At 36.7% G+C, this 21,049-nt stretch overlaps 1 protein-coding gene across 4 annotated transcripts in view; it reads left to right on the top strand.

The window, feature by feature from the left end:
- Window positions 1–21,049, top strand: part of XRN1 (5'-3' exoribonuclease 1) — a 121,331-nt gene that overhangs the window by 86,643 nt on the left and 13,639 nt on the right. For all 4 annotated transcript variants that reach the window (XM_047100209.1, XM_047100208.1, XM_047100211.1 and 1 more), the window contains 8 exons: window positions 3,705–3,774; window positions 6,103–6,310; window positions 7,610–7,705; window positions 13,216–13,324; window positions 17,931–17,992; window positions 19,495–19,605; window positions 19,761–19,883; window positions 20,348–20,507. In XM_047100209.1, coding sequence (XP_046956165.1) covers window positions 3,705–3,774; window positions 6,103–6,310; window positions 7,610–7,705; window positions 13,216–13,324; window positions 17,931–17,992; window positions 19,495–19,605; window positions 19,761–19,883; window positions 20,348–20,507 — 939 coding nt within the window. The remainder of the gene's footprint in view (window positions 1–3,704; window positions 3,775–6,102; window positions 6,311–7,609; window positions 7,706–13,215; window positions 13,325–17,930; window positions 17,993–19,494; window positions 19,606–19,760; window positions 19,884–20,347; window positions 20,508–21,049) is intronic.

The following is a 21,049-nucleotide window of genomic DNA, read 5'->3' as shown; positions in this document are numbered from 1 at the left end:
TTCATAGCATTGTGATCTGAAAGTATGCATGGTATGATCTCAGTTCTTTTGTATTTGTTGAGGGTTGTTTTGTGACCCAGTATGTGATCTATCTTGGAGAATATTCCTTGTGCACTTCAGAAGAATGTATATTCTGCTGCTTTAGGATGAAAAGTTCTAAGTATATCTGTCAAGTCCATCTGGTCCAGTATATCATTCAGAGCCATTGTTTCTTTATTGATCTTCTGTCTAGATGATCTATCCATTGTTGTAAATGGAGTATTAAAGTCCCCTGTAATTACCACATTTTTATCAATAAGATTGCTTATGTTTATGATTAATTTTTTTATATATTTGGGTGATTCCAAATTTGGTGCATAAATATTTATAATTGTTAGCTCTTCTTTATGGATAGACCCCTTAATTATTATATAATGCCCTTCTTCATCTCTTGTTACAGTCTTTAGTTTAAAATCTAGTTTGTCTGATATAAGTATGGCTACTCCAGCTTTCTTTTGACTTCCAATAGCATGATAGATGGTTCTCCATCCCCTCACTTTCAACCTGAAGGTGTCCTCAGGTCTAAAATGGATCTCTTGTAGACAGCAAATAGTTGGGTCTTATTTTTTTTTATCCATTCTGATACCCTGTGTCTTTTGATTGGAGCATTTAGTCCATTTACATTCAGTGTTATTATTAAAAGATACGGGTTTAGGGGCACCTGGGTGGCGCAGTCGGTTAAGCGTCCGACTTCAGCCAGGTCACGATCTCGCGGTCCGTGAGTTCAAGCCCCGCGTCAGGCTCTGGGCTGATGGCTCAGAGCCTGGAGCCTGCTTCCCATTCTGTGTCTCCCTCTCTCTCTGCCCCTCCCCCGTTCATGCTCTGTCTCTCTCTGTCCCAAAAATAAATAAAAACGTTGAAAAAAAATTAAAAAAAAAAAAAGATACGGGTTTAGAGTCTTGTGTTGTCTGTAGGTTTTGTGCTTGTAGTGATGGCTCTGGTCCTTAGTGGTCTTTGCAATACTCACAGAGTCCCCCTTAGGATCTCTTGTAGTGCTGGTTTAGTGGTGATGAATTCCTTCAGTTTTTGTTTGTTTGGGAAAACCTTCATCTCTTCTTCTATTCTGAATGACAGGCTTGCTGGATAGAGGATTCTTGGCTGCATGTTTTTCCTATTCATCACATTGAAAATTTCCTGCCACTCCTTTCTGGCCTGCCAAGTTTCAGTAGATAGGTCTGCTACTACCCTTATGTCTACCCTTGTAAGTTAAGGCCCATTTATCCCTAGCTGCTTTCAGAATTCTCTCTTTGTATTTTGCCAGTTTCACTGTGATATGTCGTGCAGAAGATCAATTCAAGTTACATCTAAAGGGAGTTCTCTGTGCCTCCTGGATTTCAATGTCTGTTTCCTTCCCCACATTGGGGAAGTTCTCACCTATGATTTGTTCAAGCACACCTTTGGCCCCTTTCTCTCTTCTTCTTCTGGAACTCCTATGATATAGATATTGTTCCATTTCATTGAATCACTTAGTTCTCTAATTCTCCCTTCATGATCCAGAATTTTTTTATCTCTCTTTCTCAGCTTTATCTTTTTCCATAATTTTGTCTTCTATTTCACGTATTCTCCCCTCTGCCTCATCATTTCTCACTGTCACCTCCTGTAGTTTATTTTGCACCTCATTTACAACATTTTTTAATTTATCATGACTATTTTTCAGTTCCTTGATCTCTGTAGCAATAGATTCTCTCCTGTCTTCTATGCTTTTTTCAAGTCCAGCAATTAATCTTATGACTATTATTCTAAATTCTTGTTCACATATATTGTTTATATCTGTTTTGAGAAATTCTTTAGCTGTCATTTCTTCCTGGAATTTCTTTTGAGAATTTTTCCATTTTGTCATTTTGGCTAGTTTTTTTGTCCCTTATGTGTGTTTTAAAAGCTTGTTATGTGTCCTGCACCTGCAAACACTACCATATTAAAGAGGGGTCATACATTGTCCAGGGCCTGGCCCTGCAGAAGATGTTTTTTTGGAGAGTGTTACTTGCTCTCTGTTGTTGTGACTTTGGTTACTTTATCTCCCTGTCCGTAGTGATGTTTTGAACCCTCTACCAGGTGTGCTTTGATTTGTTCGTTAAAGTAGCCCTGGAAAGGAAAACAAACAAAAACAAACAGAAAACAAAAACAAACACACAAATAAACAAAAAACCCAAAAACAAAAAGCCAGAAACACCAGCTACAAGTAAACAACATGGTGGAAGCGGTGCTGATAGAAGAGGCCTTATCCCATACAAAAAAATGACAGGGGTGGGGAAAAAGAAAAAATAAAAGTTGACCAGAGAAACTATACAGCTTAATCCAGAGAGAGAGAGAGAGAAAGGAAAATAAAGGAGGAAAAAGGGGAAAAAGAAAATAAAATTGTCCAGACAGAAACTATATGGCTTAATTCAGAGAGAGAGAGAGGAGAATAAAGAAGGAGGTGTGGAACATGTATCAAGAGAATGGATTAAATATGTCTGCTTAAACAAACCAATAACCAGAGTAACCAGACTAGAGGAGGGAAGAGATAAGAAGGAGAAAAGGAAGGAAGAACATATCTATAAATAAGAATTGTCTGAGAATTAAACCAGGCAGTGCAACAGCACTGATCTGGAGGAGGGGCTGTCTGGTGCTGTCTGTCAGCATCAATCCCACTCCAGCAGATATGCAGTTACCAGGTGCAGAGGAGTGTGGTTTGGTTTAGGCAGGTCACATCTCCACTGTGGGCCCTAGGGCCGATGCCTGAAGCCCCACCTTGTTGGTAATGGGGAGAAAAATGACAACGCCCCAGTCTCCTCCACAGACCAGGTGTCCCAAACCATTCTGTTTAAGCCGTCCTCACTGTGCCATGGGTGCAACCAAGGCGGTTTGTCCTGCCCAGCCGACTCCTGTGCCCTGGCGCTTGCCTGGGATTCAAACTCCTGCTCCATGTGCCCGGGTACTGGGGGAGTGCCACTCTCTGACTGGCGGAGGCAGGCAGGCTTTGTCCTGTCCCACAGCACTCCAGGGAGAGGATCACTTTCTCCCACTGTGGACTGTGCCCCTGACCTAGCCACCGAACCTGGGGCTGACTCCCCTCCTGCCCAGGTGCGTGATCCAGGCAGCCAGCCCAGTCCAGAGAAAGCCCCTCAATTAGAGATTGGCCCTTTCTCTGTCCAGGTCCATGGTTTTTCTCTTGTCCAGATACAGTCCTATGCTTCCCCAGCCTCTCTTTCTTGTCCTTTGTCTCTGCAGAAGGGGATCCCTCCCCTCCGTTCAATTTATCTCTCCCAGTTCGCAGTCACACACCTCTGGCCCGTCAGGTTGTCCTGGTAGGTTCCTGGAAGCTACTGTCTCTTTGCCTCCCAGACTCTTGGAATTCAAATTCCTTTATCTTCAACCTTGCTTTGTTTGAGAGAGGAGGGAACTTCAGATCCCCCTACTTCTCTGCCATGTTGGCCCCTCCCCTTATTATGAATAATTTCAAACATAGACAAAAGCAGAGAGAAAAACATAATCTTCCCAAAGCGTATAACTTAAAATATTATTTTGCTTTAAATTAATACTGGTAATCTGTGAGTTTATCTATTTTTCATTTAGTGTATTCCCCTGCACTACTTTTTGATAATTGTAATTAATGTTTCTCAAAGTTCAAAAACTTATAAGCTGATTTTTCATTATATGATTTTTAAATCTCTTTTTTTTCATAGCTAACAGAGAAGCTGATGTACTATTTGAAGTATTATTTGATGAAGAATTTCCCGGAGGCTTAACAATAAGGTTTGTATTTCCTGATGATAATTATACTTTGTGAATATGAACATGTGACCAGTGACTTTACTGTACTTATTTGTCTCCGTTTTGAATTCATTTTATATGCAAGACATCATACTTGCTACCAGGGAAGGTAGCAATGAGTAAAACAGACATGCTTTCTACTTTCACAGAGCTTTCATTTTAGTGGGGGAGATAATTGTGTAACTGATTATAATATTAGTTAAAATGTGAGAAGTGCTGGGAAGGAAAAGTTCAGGTTTCTATAAGAGTATAACTTGTCCTGAGAATTCTAGAAAGCCTTCTTGACAAGTATTTAAGATGAGACTTAAAGAATGAATAATAGCTAACTGGAGGAAGAGGGAAGAAGAATGTTAAGTGGTCATGAAGAAGAAATAACAACATACAACAAAGGACCTATTCAGTCATTCAAAAAAAAAAAATGCAAGTGTGTCTGAACTTTAACAAGATTAGAGTAAAAGAGAAAAGCAAGAACCACACTGCAGGGACTTGTAAGCCAACTTTGAGGACATGTTAAGATTTTGGTATCTTGGCCTTCATCCTTAAAGCAATGTGAAGTCATCAAAATCAAAGCTGTGACATCAGATTTGCATTTTAGTGGAATTGTGGATGCTGAAGCCAGACTCAGGTGGTTTGAGGAGGCAGGAAATGGAGCTGACCCTTGAGAAGTTTGACCATGAAGGAGAGAAAAGATAACTGGAGGTTAGCAGGTTTAAAGGAAGAGAATTGGATTTTTTGTTTAAATTAATATGGGTGAGTTTTATTTATTTGGGGGAAGCACTGATAGAAAATGTACAGGAAAAAGGATTATGATAGAATGAAAGGTACATGGAATGGGTTCTCTCACTTATTCTTTGAGTTACCTTGGGTAGGTAGTTAAAAGCATTCTGACCCTCAATTTCCTCATTTATAATGAAGATACATACTTCACTAGATTCTTGTGAGGATTAAATGAAGTCCTTTCCAGTTTCCTGTCTCCCTTCTAGAAACTAGCTGGAAAGCTAAACTGAATTTAGCTTAGTTTCTTTTTCTCCTCTATTTTGATTAGTGACTAATTAAATAAAAAATTGATTACTCTGGTTTAGTCTCTTTTCTTTTTAAAAGTAGGCTCCACACCCAGCATGGAGCCCAAGACGGCTTGAACTCATGACCCTGAGATCTGAGCCAAGATCTAGAGTCGAACACTTAACCACCTGAGCCACCCAGGCACCCCTTGTTTAGCTTATTTGCATAAAATCACTATTGTCAGTCCTTTTCCAAGTAACCCTCACAATGCTATTACTGTTGTTTTACAACTCAAATGTGCCTGTTACCGAAAGACTTTAACTGTCTACAATCTTCAAATGCAGCAGCAGAGTCTGGATCTCATATCTGATTTTATTTTTCATGAAAATGTTTGATCACCAGTAACCTTAGCCCAGTAACTTAGAAGATACATTTTTAAGATGATTAACTTTTTTCTCTGTGTCTTTTTTTTCACTCCTAGGTAGAGGCACTGGATTTCTTTACTGATAGAGAGCTATGTAAAAGATTACCTGTACATTCATTTCTATAATGCAGAATCTTTAAGTATAGTTCTCATGAACATATTTTCTACAAATCATGTAAAGATTTGTCATAAAATAATTCTACTCCATCATCTCTTAATATAAGAGGATTATATTCTTAGAAAAAGTGCATAATAGAGTTAAGAACTTTTGACAAGAGAAGATTTATTTTAATATCTAATATTTTTGTTAAGGCTAGGAAGGAAGGAAATCACAAATACTTGTCTAGTAAGCCTTCCTGGGTCCATAACTTTAAGATGGGAAGGTGAGGATAAAAAGGCTAGACTCAGCAATTGATCAGGAGACAAATGTGATCAAAGTTAACATTTGCCCTATTGTGTAGGGAGAGGTCCACTGAGAACAGTGCCGCATTTGAGTATCTCCTGGTCTTTCATAAACCAAACTGTACAACCCAGTTTTTAAAAGAAGCTTGACATTTAATTCATAAATTTTTAGTTATACTCAGATATTTTGTTGCCAGCCTTCTGAGAGCAAACTAACACATACACACATCCCTTGCACACCACACCTGTAGAAGAGTTGTTCCCCCACTTGGTAGCACTGAGTAGTCTATTCAGAAACTTTTCAGAAATGTATCATCTTATAAATTGAGATCTTTCTATGATTTCAGGTTCCTCTGCTGAATTTAAGAGTAACGTTTATTAATTCAGATTATGGACTGACTGTCCACCCAAAAATAATTTGATTTGTCTGCTCCCTAACACATTTAGTATTATTTCCCCCTGAAATAACTGTTTACTTTTAGGTGCTCACCTGGTAGAGGTTATCGACTGCCAACAAGTGCCTTGGTGAATCTTTCTCATGGGAGTCGCTCTGAAACTGGAAATCAGAAGTTGACAGCCATTGTGAAACCACAACCAGCTGTGAATCACTATAGCTCAAATTCATCAATTTCCTCTGGGCATTTGGGAGGCCTGAACCATTCCCCGCAATCACTTTTTGTTCCTACTCAAGTAAGGCGCTTAGTCTCATTTCTTTCTGCCCCTTACAAATCACAGGCAGACTTTGTAAGTGGAAACATAATTTGACTTAGTTTTTAAAAAAATTTTAGTTCAAATCAATTTCAGATTTATTTTAAGTTAATGGACTAGTAAAGAGTGCTACTGATAGCATTCTACCTCTGTTATAAAATTAATTATATTAAAGAAGAAACACATTTTTTAAATAGCCTGAGGATGTCTGTTTTGTTTTCATATATTTACCTTTGAAACTAAAGTTTCCATTTTTTTCTTATATAACTCAAATGTTATATCTACTACGAAATAACATGAATTTGAAACGTTAACAGGGAGAGAATTAAATTTATTAAAAGTTATTTACAAGTTTCTACTATGCAACTCATGGGTGATTTACTTTATTTTATCTTTCTGGGGACAAAATTGAATTGTTTTGTGAGAGACACTTAACCTTATTCCATGTCCCCAAATCTTAATCACATTTTTTTTTATCTTAACCTCATTTTAATCCAAGTAATATGTGTTCATTATAGACTAATTAGAAAACACAGATAAGGAGATAAGAGCACAGGAAACAGAAGCAAAAATACTCTCAAATTTCATAGGTAACCACTATTAAATTTTGGTGCATATTTTTTCAGAGTTTAATCTGAACAAAAAGAGTTCCCCATAAGTAATAGGTGATTTTTAATCTATTAGATGCTTTTGTGTAAGAGGAAGATTTTAAGAATAAAATCATTAGATACTAGTTTGAATGAGTTAATATATCAGTACATTGGAAGGCAAAAAAAATATTTTCATAGGGATATTGATTTAGTATAATCCATAGCATTTGTCATGCTTTAAAGATTTTTCAATTGGGGCACCTGGGTGGCTCAGCCAGTTAAGCGTCTGACTTTGGCTCAGGTCATGATCTCACAGTTCGTGACTTCAAGCCCCACATCAGGCTCTGTGCTGACAGCTCAGAGCCTGGAGCCTATTTCAGCTTCTGTGTCTCCCTTTCTTGGTCTGCCCCTACCCCATTTGTGTTCTCTCTGTCTCGCAAAAATAAGGAAATAAACATTTTACTTTTCAGTAAAACCATTCAAAACTAGTTACATATGATGAAGGCCATTTTCACTCCAATAGAATATTTTTATGATTACTGAGCTCCAGAAAAAAAGAACTGAGATTTCAGATAACGGAAGTTAAGATCCTGTCTACTGCTAATTAACTTTAGTGAATTAATTTTATTTTTTAATATGAATCTTAATTTTTTTGTTTCACTTCCTTAAGAAATTTTTTGTGCTTTGCCAGGTACCTAGTAAAGATGATGATGAATTTTGCAACATTTGGCAGTCCTTACAGGGATCTGGAAAGGTTCAGCACTTTCAGCCAACTCTACAAGAGAAGGTTAGTATACCTTGTTTGATGGACATTTAATTTAAAAAAACAACAACAGAGTGCCTAGGTGGCTCAGTCAGTTAAGTGACCAACTCTTGATTTCAACTCAAGTCATTATCTCATGGTTCATGGGATCGAGCCCCGCGTGGGGCTCAGTGCTGACAGCGTGGAACCTGCTTAGGATTCTTTCTCCCCCTCTCCCTTTCCTCTCCCATGATCTCTCTCTCTCTTTCTCCCCCTTCCTCTCTCTACCTCTCCCATGATCTCTCTCTCTCTCTCAAAATAAATAAACTTTAAAGACAGCAACAACAAGATTTACATTTCTCTTTTGGGTATGCAATGACTAGTTTTCTTCAGAAATCTCATAAAAGAGAAATAATGCTTTTAATCACGAATGTTCAGAATTCTCTTCAGCCATATATAAAAGTTTTTGGACTCATAAGTGGGAATACAGATAATTTTTCTTTTAAATCAGTTTTGGATTTTATGTTAGTTGTTTGCAAAATCATAATAACTGTATTTTAAATTCAGGAGAGGCCTTGGGGTGCCTCGGTGGCTCAGTCAGTTAAGCGTCCAGTTTCAGCACAGGTCATGATCTCACAGTTGTGGGTTCGATCCCTGCATCGGGCTCTGTGCTGACAGCTTGGAGCCTGGAGCCTGCTTCAAATTCTGTGTGTGTCTCCCTCTCTGCCTCTCCCCCACTCGTGTTCTATTTCTCAAAAATAAATAAACATTAAAAAAAGTTTTTTTTAAATAAGTTCAGCAGAGGCCTTAATGGCACTTATTAACTTACTCATTTTCACTTGCATGTATAGCTTTATTCTGGCAGTTGGTTTATATTGGCAGTTGCTCATGTGAATGAGCAAATTCATATTCCCTAATAGAGATTAAGAAGAAAAGAAATTCTGCTAACAACAAAAAAAAAAGTTGACTGAGACAAAAAATAATAATAATAATAATAATACATTCCTACAACACAACTCTTCTTGCCAAGCTACTGACCTATCTTTTCAGGTCAAGAGGGAATGTTCTCTCAGGTTTATAAACCAGTAGCCTACACCATGAAGGCCTCTTTTGTTCTAATGTCCTCCAATAATGGTGGCATTATCAGAGTTTATCACAGTAGAGAGGAGAAAATATCAAGGGAAATGATGATAAAATAAACATAAAAAGTGAGAGGGACAAAATACACAGGTCTTCTCTGCCAATAGCTATTATAAATTTTTCTTATCATCCATAAATCCTTTCTACCTAAATATAATCTATATCCAGATTTTCAAACCCTCTTTTCCTCTCTAATTTATTTGATTCTGCTAACTACTCATTCTTTAGAAGTACTGTATTATCATTCATTCATTTCATTACTTCATTCAACATGTATTTGATTGCCTACCATGTACATTGTTCTATACAATGAGACATAGCTGTAAACAAAACAAAAACTCTGACCCTCAAACAATCGGTATCCTTGGGAGGAGAGGACAATAAATAAGTAAATTATATGGCATATTGGTAATACAAAAGTTTAAGGAAAAGTTCAGGGAAGGAGGATAAAAAATGTTGGCAGGAGAGGTAGAGGCAAGGTTTTGCAGTTTTAAATAGAATTATCAGGTAACATTTGAGTAAAGATTTGAATGAAATGAGGACTATGGCATGTAGATATGTGAAGGGAGAGTATTCCAGACAAATTCAAAGACCCTGGTAGGAATCCAGGTGTACTCAAGGTAGAGAAAAAAGACTTATGGTTCTCAGTCAGTAGGGTGAGTTGTAATTAGAGAGGTGATACATCGATACAATGCAGGATCCTCTGGGTCATTAATAAGGACATTGGTTTTTACCCAGTGAGATAAGGAATCAGTGAATGGTTTTGAGAAACAGAATGACATCTAATTTATATTTTAATGGGATCATTCTTTCTGCTATCTTGGGAATAGAATGTATAGGAGCCAGGGTGGAAACAGATTAGTTAGGAGACTACTAGAACCATCAAGGTACAGTTGATAGTGACTTGGACCAAGGTAGTAGGGGGCTGTGAGAAGTGATCAAATTCTAGTCATATATGGAAGGGATTGCCATCTAATGACAAATTGGATATGGGGTTAAAAGAAAAAAAATGAATTAAAGAGTGTAACTCTTAAGGTCTTAGTAACTAAAAGGATAGAGGGGCTGTTACCTGAAATGGATAAGATAGCAGGTCAAGTAGGTTTGTGGAGGAAGATATAGAGTTCAGTTTTGGTCATGGTAAATTTGAGGTATATATTAAACATCTAAGGGAAGATTAAGAGTTAGAAATTTGAGTGGAGATGCAGAGTCAATGTCTCTGATAGTTACAGAGGAGAGAGAAATTTGGCATGTATTTGTTTATCTATATGTTTATATCTATGTATATCCAAGGAAGTGGATGTAAATAGAGAAGAGGTCTAATAACTTAGCCTTAGAGAATTCCATCTTTAACGAGTCAGAGAGATTAGGTGAATCTGACAAAGAGGACTGAGAAGGAATGGCCAATGAGATAGGAAGAAAACCAGTAAAGTGTGGTGTTCTAAATGCCAAGTGAAGAATGGATGTCAAGTAGAATAATCAACTGTGTCAAATGCTGGTGATGGATCAATTAAAATGAAAACTGAGAATTAATCATAGAGTTTTTGCATCTGAGGTCATTAGGAATCTTGGCAAGAACGGTTTCAAGTAGGGTGGTAAGAGTGAAATACCAAGAAGAGTGGGTTTAAGAGAGAAGAGGAGAAGAAAAAATAGAGGCAGAAAATATAGGCAGCTACTTCGAAGGAGTTACACTCTAAAAGGAAACATTACCCTGACTCCCTTCTTGGCCTTCTGCCATGTGTTCACCTTCTTTCTTAACCTCTATTTTTCCAACCATTCACTGGGCACTGCTCCCTAAAACTGGACAACAAATTGTTTGGTTTTTTTTCTTCCCCCTTTTGCCTTACTGTTTGGTGACATTTGCTCTTACCTCACTGCTAATTACCACTCAATCTATGTGATCCATACCTCTCAATCAAGATCTAAGCCAGTATCTCCAACTTTCTAGAAGACGGGTATAGATGGATACCCCACCATCATCTCAACCTCAAGATGTTTTAGAATTGACCTCACCTAAAGTTTCCTCTCTTATCCTTATTTCTAACACTACCATTTTCCACGGCATATAATCTGATGAGCATGGAGTAAAAACTTTTTCCTTTTTTCCTCTTTTTTTTTTTTTTTTTTTTTTTTTTTTTTTGCTGTGAGACTCCAAATCTTTTTATTTCCTTTCGGTTCCCACAACTGGACCTTAGAGTGTTATCCTAAGCCCAGGTTAACCTTCTACCTGTGCTTCCTGCTTCTTATCTCTTTCCTTTTTGGTCCTTCTTACGCAGTACTGCTTGATGCATCTTTCCTAATGATCTTTCCTGATGATCCTTTCACAAAACTGTGTGGACCCAGTGGCATAATTGGGCAAAATGTCTAATAAGAGCACCTGGGTTTGAAGTCAGTTTATTCCCTGAGGCACTGTGGTGTGATAAATCTGGTACCAGACTAAAAATCAGGAAATCAGATTTGGTGACTCAAATTGAGCAACTCTAACTTCCTTGGTCCTCTGGGGCCTTGTGTGTAAAATTAAGGCACTGGAGTTAGATGACCTCTTTTCCATCCGTAAAACAATATTATTCAAATTATTCCATCCGTAAAACAATATTATTCTAGAATGTACAGGGCTCCCTCTTCAGTACTAGTGGAATTCATTAGTTTCAACTGAAACTAATAGCTAGACCTTCTATAATCTAACTCTACCTAATTCTTATATAAAGTATATCCAAATATTTGATAAAATGGTCTGTTTTAGTAAGTTTGGTCTCTTTCCTTTCGCACAAGTAGATAATTCCCACTTCAGGTTATGTGTTCTTACTGTTCCTTCCACATTCCTCTCTCACTACCAAAATTCCCCTAGATCTCAGTCTACTAGTCATTTTACTACCTATTTCCTTGAGATAGAACTCAACATTTGATACTATATTTCTTCAGAATCGTCTGCATGCTGCTCCTGTTACTGGGTGCTATTTCATTATTTATACCAGCTAAACACTTTCATATTTCCAAGAAATATGAGATCATGTATATCACTTACATCCATGAAGCATTAATAAGCAGCCTAATTTTCATCTGATGACCAAATTCTAGACAGCTCAACATGATTTTTTTTTTTTTAATTTTTTTTTTCAACGTTTATTTATTTTTGGAACAGAGAGAGACAGAGCATGAATGGGGGAGGGGCAGAGAGAGAGGGAGACACAGAATCGGAAACAGGCTCCAGGCTCTGAGCCATCAGCCCAGAGCCTGACGCGGGGCTCGAACTCACGGACCGCGAGATCGTGACCTGGCTGAAGTCGGACGCTTAACCGACTGCGCCACCCAGGCGCCCCAACATGATTTTTAAAAAAGGATTCAGGGCACCTTGGTGGCTCACTCAGTTAAGCATCTGACTCTTGATCTCAGCTCAGGTTGTGAATTCAAGCCCTGCATTGGACTCCACACTGGGCATGAAGCCTACTTAAAAAAATTATTTTGTGGGGGTGTCGGGGTGGCGCAGTCGGTTAAGCATCTGACTTTGGCTCAGGTTATGATCTCATGGTTCACAAGTTTGAGCCCCCCATCAGACTCTGTGCTGACAGCTTAGAGCCTGGAGCCTGTTTCAGATCCTGTATCTCCCTCTCTCTCTGCCCCTCCCTTGCTCTCTCTCTCTCTCTCTCTCAAAAATAAAATATTTTAAAATTTGTTATTTAGTTTTTTTTTAAGTATTCAAGCTTCTGGAAAAAGCAAAACTATGGAGACAGTGAAAGATCAGTAGTTGCCAAGGGGTTAGGGGGAAAGGATTAGTAGGCAGAGCACAGAAGATTTTTTAGGGCACTGAAAATAATCCGTATAATGGTGGATACATATCATTATACATTTGTCCAAACACACAGAATGTAACACCCAAGAGTGAACCCAGTGTAAACTATAGACTTTAAGTAATAATGAAATGTATGCAATTTAGGTTCATTAGTTGTAACAAATGTACCACTCTGGTTGGGGATGTTGACAATGGGGAATGCTATACATGTGTGGAGACCAAAGGTTTATGAAATGTCTCTGTACCTTTCTCTCAGCTTCATTTTGTACCTAAAGCTGCTTTTTAAAAAGTCTTTACAAAATATAAAATAAAAATAAAATTTAAATATCTTTAAAAAATATTTAGGCCTTTATTGGAAAAATATGAGTAACAAATAGCTTTATGTAGATATCAAATAGAACAACCCAAAAAACTATACCCAAAACTAGAATATTTTCTAATTAAACTTATGGCGTACTTTTTCTTTGAAACAGTACTGTGAACATGGGTCTTAGAGTTAGAGCTCAAATATCAGCTCTCCTGTTATTGAGTTCTACAATTTTTCTATCACTTTGAACCTCACTTTGAGGAAAAGTAGTTATAATGTTAAAAGTTTGCTTAAATCATTTATAAGAATTTTAACTTTCAGATTGCAGTTCTACCTCAAGAAATAAGTCAAGTAACTCAACATCATAAAGCCGCCTTTACTGACAACACTGTTAAATGTCAGCAAAGAAAACATGAGCCTCACAAAAAATGTAAGTTTAAAGTTCAGAATAAACCAAACTTATGATGCTAACTGCTTTTTTTTATTAATAAGTTTTATTGAGTTACAATTCACATACTATAAAATTCAGTCTTTTGAAGTATTTACAGTGATTTTTTTGGTGTTTTCACAAAGTTGTACAACGTATGCCACTATCTAAATTTAGAACATTTTATCACCCCAAAAAGAAACACCATACCTTTTTGCAGTCATTCCTCCAGCACCTGGAAACCATTAATTTACTTTCTACCTCTGTGGATTGACCTATTTGGACATTTCATATAATGGAATCATAACATTTGTGATTTTTTGTGACTGGCCTCTTTCACTTGGCATAATGAACATAAAGTGCATCTGTGTTGTAGTGTGTATAAATACATCATTCCTTTCTTTTTTTAATTTTTACATTCCTTTTTATGGCTGAATAATATTCCATTGTATGAATACTACATTTTGTTTATCCATTCATCCATTGATGGACAGTTGGGTTGCTTCCACTTTGGGGCTAAAATGAGTAATGCTGCTGTGAATATCCATGTACAAGTTTTTTGTGTGAACATATGTTTGCAGTTCTCTTGGGCATATACCCAATTGAATTGAACTACTGAGTCATATGTTAACTCTATGTTTAACTTTTTGTGGAGCTACCAAACTGTTTTCCAAAGTGGCTGTACCATTTACATTCACACCACCAATATATGGGAGTCCAGTTTTTCTGCATCCTCCATAATACTTGTTATTGCTCATCTTTTTTATTCTAGCCATCCTGGTAGGTATAAAGTAAAATCTCTGTGGTTTTCATTTGTGATTCATTAATGACTAATAAAATTGAGGATCTTTTCATGTCCCTATTGGCAGTTTGTATATTTTCTTTGGAGAAATGTCTACTCAAATCCTTTGCTCATTTTTTAATTTATTTATTTATTTATTTATTTATTTATTTATTTATTTATTTTGAGAGAGAGAGCATGAGCAAGCAAGCTGGGAGGAGACAGAGAGAGAGAGAGAGAGAGAGAGAGAGAGAGAGAATTCCAAATAGGCTCCATGCTCATTGTGGAGCCTGATATGGGGCTCAGTCCCATGACTGTGAGATCATGACCTAAGCTGAAATCAAGAGTCAGACACTCAAGTGACTGAGCCACCCAGGCACCCCACCTTTGCTGATTTTAAAACTGAGTTACTTTTCTTTTCATCCTTGAGTTGTGTGAGTCCTTTATCAAATCTGTATACTAAATGCTTATTCAGATATTTGATTTACAGATATGTGCTGTCATTCTGTGGGTTGTCTTTTTAACTTTATAGTGTCCTTGAAACACAGAAGTTTGTAGTTTTGATCAATTCTAATTGATCTATCTTTTCTACTTTTCTTTGGTTGCTTGTGCTTTAAGTGTCCTATCTAAGAAACCATTGCATAATCTAAGGTCACAAAGATTTACACTCATCTTTTCTCCTAAGAGATTTGTAGTTGTAGCTCTTATTTTAGGTCTGTCTGTATATGGTATGAGGTAGGGGTCCATATTCCTTCTTTTGCATGTAGATATCCAGTTGTCTCAGCATCATTTGCTGAAAGACTATTCTTTTCCCATTGAATTCTTCTGGCACCCATTGAATTTTCTTGGCCCCCTTGTTAAAAATCAATTGACTATAGATGAATGGGTTTATTTCTGGCCTGTTAATTCTGTTCCACAGATGTATATACCATCTTTATGCAAAGAATACCCTTTTCTTGTCTTGATCTTTCGGGTAAGCTTTCAGTCTTTCAGCTTAAGTGTAATGTTAGCTGTGGGGTTTTGGTAAATGCCCTTTATTAAATGAGGAATTTCCCTCCTATTCCTAGGTTGTTGATTTCCACCACCACCCCCCCTTGGAGGGAGGGATATTGGATTTTGTCAGTTGCTATTTCTGTGCTTAATTAAAATGATATATTCCATTCATTGTTTTCTCTGTGGTGAACCAACCTTGCATTCTTGGGATAAATCCCCCTAGGTCACGGTGTATAATCTTTTTATATGCTATAAGATTTGATTTGCTAGTATTTTATTGAGGATTTTGGCATAGAATTATAGAGTGGGGATTGAGACTAGGGCAAGTTAAAAAGCCCCTAAGCTCACTGTTCTGAGAGTCCGACTTTTTCCTTGAATAAATACTCCCCGGATTGCTAAAAGCCTTTGATTCATTTCCATAGTTCTGAAAATTTGGATTCTGGTAATTTGTGCCCATTTTCTTGCTGCTTTTATGGAGGAGAGAACTTTTAGAAGTCCTTACTCTGACATTTTTGCTGATGTCTCCTTACTACTTTTTGAGATAAATTTTATTTAACATAATCCAGTTACTTTTCTGTGTATAAACATTTGCTTATTAAATTACTCCAACCTATATTACAATTTTTTATTAAAAATATGTATTAGGCACCTGTGTGATTCAGTTGGGTAAACATCAGACTTTGGCTCAGATCATGATCTCACAGTTTGTGAGTTTGAGCCCTGTATCAGCTGAGCTTGAGCCCCACTACTGGTGAACTCAAGCCCCACTTCAGGTGAGCACAAGCCCTGTTTCGGGTAAGCTCAAGCTCCACTTCAGGTGAGGTCGAGCCCCCCTTGGGTGAGCACGATCCCCACTTCGAGTGAGCCCTGCTTGTCTCTCTGTCCTTTTCTCTGTCTCCCTCTCTGCCCCTTGTGGGATTCTCTCTCTCTCTATCCCTCTCTCTCTGCCCCTCACTCACTTGTGCCCTCTCTCTCTAAAAAAATAAAATAATAATAAAATCTTAATAAATAAAAATATGTATACTGTGTTGCAGTATTCTCTTAACATAATTTGTACATTTTTATTTTTTTCATTCCTTCAGTAGTGTTTACTGTGTTCCAGGCACAGTAGGGAATGTAGATGCAGAGATAAGAATCTTCATCTTGCAGTTACTTTTTCTCTTCTCTTGATCAGAATATTCCCAAATTGCTGAAAATTGCTCTTTGTGTTCAAAATATGACTCAGTTGTTATTCATTCATTTATTTATTCAGCTGCTACTGATTGAGCTGTTATGTGCAACGTACTGTTTTAGGTGCAAGAGATATATGAGTGAACAAGATAGACAAGTTTTTCAGCCTAATGGACATTACATTCTAAGGCAAAGACCGGTAATAGACAAAAAAACCTATTCAGTAAATTTCATAATCTGTAGTAATTATAAGTGCTATGATGAAAAATAAAGCAGATTAAAAGTATAGATGGGGTGGTATTTTAAGTAGAGTGGTCAAGGGTTGCCTCTCTGAGGACATAAGTTTTGAGCAGAAACACCAAAAAAAGGGAGTGAAATGGGGTAAGTTATGCAGAACGTTTGAAGAGCTTTCCAGCAGAGGAAATATCAAGTGCGGAGTCCTGAGTCTAATTTATTATATTTGATGTATGCATGTATCTTATGTGTGTGTGTGTGTGTGTGTGTGTGTGTGTGTGTATCTTACATATATTATAATAATGGTCTTTTAAAATATTTTTTTAAAAAGCTATTTTCAAAAAAATTGTGTGGTTTTATAACTTTGATTCAGTTTGACAACCACTTTGCACCAGTATCTATATGTTATTTTTGTTTCATTTACGTTTTTAAATTAAATATAGATTGATACCCTATAAATCTGATAAATATAGCTTAAAGGTTCTATATTTAATTGGAATGCATTGTGATTTTTCTTCAAATTATTATTTACATGAATGCATGTAACTACATTAGTTAGAATTCCAGTTTTGTTGTGTGTGTCTCAACAAAGGCTTAATGTCAGTACATGTTAACTTGCTTTTTCTTTTCCTCATTTTTGCAAGATTACTTCCTTCCCTTCTTCTTTTCCTTACCTCCCTTTCCTCCTCTCCCCTCCTCTATTTCCCCTCTTCTGTTCCCTGTCTTCCTATTTTTGCTCATTTCTTACCACCTCTGTTCATCTCCCCTTCATCCTCCTTCCCTTCCCTTCTCCCTCCTTCTTTTCTCACCCTCTCTTTCCTCCTTTGTCCCTTCCTCCCTCTTTTCCTTTTTTTTCCTTTACTCCTTCGTCTTCTAATTTATCCTTTTCATTTTTCTTACCATTCTCCCAATTTACCCTTAACAGAAATACTAAAATAGCTTCCTAGTTTTTCTCTTACTCTTTATGCCACTGCCATATTTTAATCTTCCTAAGGCACAATTCTGATGAGATCACTACTTGCTCAAATCCTTTCTGTCATTGGTTGCCCACTGCTTACTGGATTAGCTCCATTATATTCCTTGATCTCCAGTGGAACTAGTCTAGTAAGAGTTCCATAAATACATTCCTTGCTTTCTGCTTCCATTTCTGTTCTCCTGTTATTTCCTTTGCCTGAAATGTTTAGCCTCCCTTTGCAAACCTACATACTTCAAGGCTCATTTACATGTCACACCTTTCCTTTTCTCTTGTTATCTGTGAGTATATCTTCTTCCGCTCATCCAAATTAAAAGTTTTTCAAGGTCTGGGCCTTTGTCTTCTTAGAATTCTGTGAATTTTCAATACAGAGTCTTGCTGTGGTAGATATTTGGTAAATTTCACTAGTTTGCAGCAATACTTTTCACTTACCAAAATTCCTATTTTCTTGTCTCTAGTTAAAGAAGAGTGTAAGAGTCCTAAAACTGAGAGCCGGTCACAAAAAATGTCAAATAAGCAGGTAAGCTTTCTTAAATCAAATTCTAGTAGCCAGCTTTTTATTACAGTGGGTAGCTGTGTGGCATCTGAATTTTGCTGCCCAAATCCATAAGTTGCCCAAATCCGTAATCACTTGGATGGGAAGTTACACAGCTAGAGTCAGGATTTGGAACTAGAGATACTTATACACACATACATATATATAAATACATAAACAGATATGTATTTAATAGTTGGGTGGCTTTGAGCAACTCACTACATCTCTTATAGCCTCAATTTCTTCATCTTTTCTTTTTTTAGAGAGAGAGAGCACGAGCAGAGGAGAGAGGCAGGGGGAAGAGAGAGAATTTTAAGCAAGCTCCACGTTTAGCGCTGAGCCCAACATGGGGCTCGATCCTACAACCCTGGAATCACAACCTAAGCCAAAATTAAGAGTCGGTCGCTGAACCAACTGAGCCACCAAGGTGCCTCCTTAATTTCTTCATCTTTAAAATGCAGGGTTGCCTGCATGGTTCAGTCAGTTAAGCATCCAGCTCTTGATCTCAGCTCAGGTCTTCATCTTGGGGTCATGAGTTGGAACCCCACATTGGGTTCAGCACTAGGCTTGGAGCCTACTTTTATAAAGTAAATAAATAAATAAAAATTAATTAAATGGAGATAAAAATAGATTTATCTCACTTGATACATTTAGTCTGTATATACATACATACAAACATACCTACGTACATAAATGTATGTATGTATGTATAAAATCTGTGGAAATATGTGTATATTCAATAATTCATTTAGGATCAACATAGCAAAGTTAATGGTTAATTAATTGTGTGGAGTAGCTTGGTGTGGGAGGAAGCTGAGGTTATTTATGTTTGCCTTTGTATAGTCTCTGCTGATTGATAAGGAGAGTATATGCATTTTATGATCAAAGAATAACAAATTTTTATTCTAAAAACATTCAACACATATACTTATGGTATATGTACTTTCTATATGCATATTTTTTAATTTTTTAAGAATTTTATCTCTTATAAGTTAGTCATATATCAAATATATAAAAGGCACCTTAGCAGAATATTTGGCACATGCCAGGTTATCAGCAAATGGAACCCATTAATATTTAGATACCAGTAATGGTTGACTTTTAAGGCCCTCTTTTTCTGAAATTCTTATGCTATAATTTCCTTTCTTCTAGGAAGGGATTTATAAACTTTGTTATGGGTTCTTTCTCAGAATAGTGTTTTTAATGCTAAAATACTTAAGACTTGAAAGAAAATTAATTGTATTGAAATGCAATTAGAATCACCACTATTGCTTCATTGAAGGAATATTCATAATTGAAGGAAATGCTAAATCTCATTTAGAAGTTAATGAAGATGCAGATCTAAGTTTTTTCCTCATCCAAGTTTACAAGCCCCGTTTTTAAGATATAAAAGAAAATGGCACTTAAAAAAGTTTGCAGTAATTTATTTAGAACACTATTAAATGGCAGCTATTTGCACAAAAAGCTCATTCTTAACTCTTTTATAGACATTTGGAGGGCCTGCCAAATGTAATATTAAGCTATTGAAGAGAAATGAAAGTGCAGAAGTCTCAGAAAACCAGAAGGTTCTGACTGGTTACCCAAATGCTGTTGATAAGGTAAAAGACCATTTATTCAATTTCTGTTGCCAAACTTTAGCAGCTGGGAAGATGATTGGGTGAAAATTCGAATGATCGTTTTTGTACCTAAAATTCTTAGCTTTTTCCGTGTCCTCATATTTTCATCTTTATGCACAAAATATTTATTCTTTTAGCCTAACCCTGGAATTGAGAACTTTTTAGCATCCTTGAATATCTCCAAAGAAAATGAAGTACAGTCATCTCATCATGAAGAGCCTCCAAGTGAAGAACTTTTGTCACCACAGTCATTTGCTATGGTTTGTGTTCTGTAGGAGCTTTTGTACTGTCCGTAGTAATTTTACTATTGTGGCGCATGCATACATACCCCATGCAACTGTTACAACACTTTTATGTCCTGTGGACTGGTATGTTGCATCATTATTGTCATCTTGTAGGGAAAACCAGGCTTCCCTGGGCATTTTAGTTATCCGTATGTTTGGTTTTTTTAGACCTGTATGTTTGCTTTTCAAACATTGCCACCAGGTAATTTGGTCAAGTTAAGCAGAAGAATAAGTACTGTTTCTGTGGCAGGAAATGTGGACATTTTGTTTCAACTCTAGACTGTTGATTTTGCTCATTCCTTACCTGAATGTAATTATCATCTTAATTTTTAACACTAGAACTCACTAAAAGAAAGGTTAATAAGCTCTGTAACTCTAAGGTTAACTTTTCTCCACCTACCTACCCCCACCATCTCCATTCCAATTATTTTCAAAAACAGAAAGGAACTCGGATGCTTAAAGAAATACTAAAAATTGATGCCTCTGATACTGTGGACCATAAGAACGAAATGAAGCAGTTTGGTAATGAAGCCACTGTTTCCTCTAATAGAAGAGATGAATATGGACCTTCCTCACAGCCTCAACAAAATAAGAAATTAAGTACGTGAACAAAGTACTAGTACTAGTAACCAATATCATTTCAGATGTTCCGTTCATTTGGGTTGTTTTATCATGTGCTTTTGAAGATAAAACTACTTGTAGTTTTAAAAGAGTATAATGAAGAGTAACAAATAAGAATGTAATTTTTATGCTGTGTCATTAAATAATAATATAACTCTGTAACTAATAGCTCTATAGTCCCTAAATGTCTTCTTATGATTACTTAAATTGTGCTTTTTCAGATACTCATTCTGTAGTGCCCAAACCTAGACAAGTTTTCACATTCTAGCTTTTTTTCCCTCGGTAATTTAAAAATAGTTTTGTAACTTAAATACATTATTTAACTTTACTAAGATTTTAAGGGGTTTTTTCACATTTATAAAATGAGAATAACATTGTAAAGGACTCTTGCAATAACTATATGATACATACAAAGCAGCTTGCACTGTGTCTGGCATATTACAGGTACCAATATACCTATAATTGATATAGCATTATGTTCTAATAGCTTGGCCAATAGAAGAAGCTACAAAATCAATTAT

Source organism: Lynx rufus, unplaced genomic scaffold (assembly GCF_022079265.1).
Source record: "Lynx rufus isolate CCGP_SWC_20201006 ecotype Redwood Valley unplaced genomic scaffold, mLynRuf1.p SCAF_5, whole genome shotgun sequence".
NCBI classification, from domain to species: domain Eukaryota; kingdom Metazoa; phylum Chordata; class Mammalia; order Carnivora; family Felidae; genus Lynx; species Lynx rufus.
Note: the sequence above shows the minus strand (reverse complement) of the source record. Positions and strands in the feature narration are given on the sequence as shown.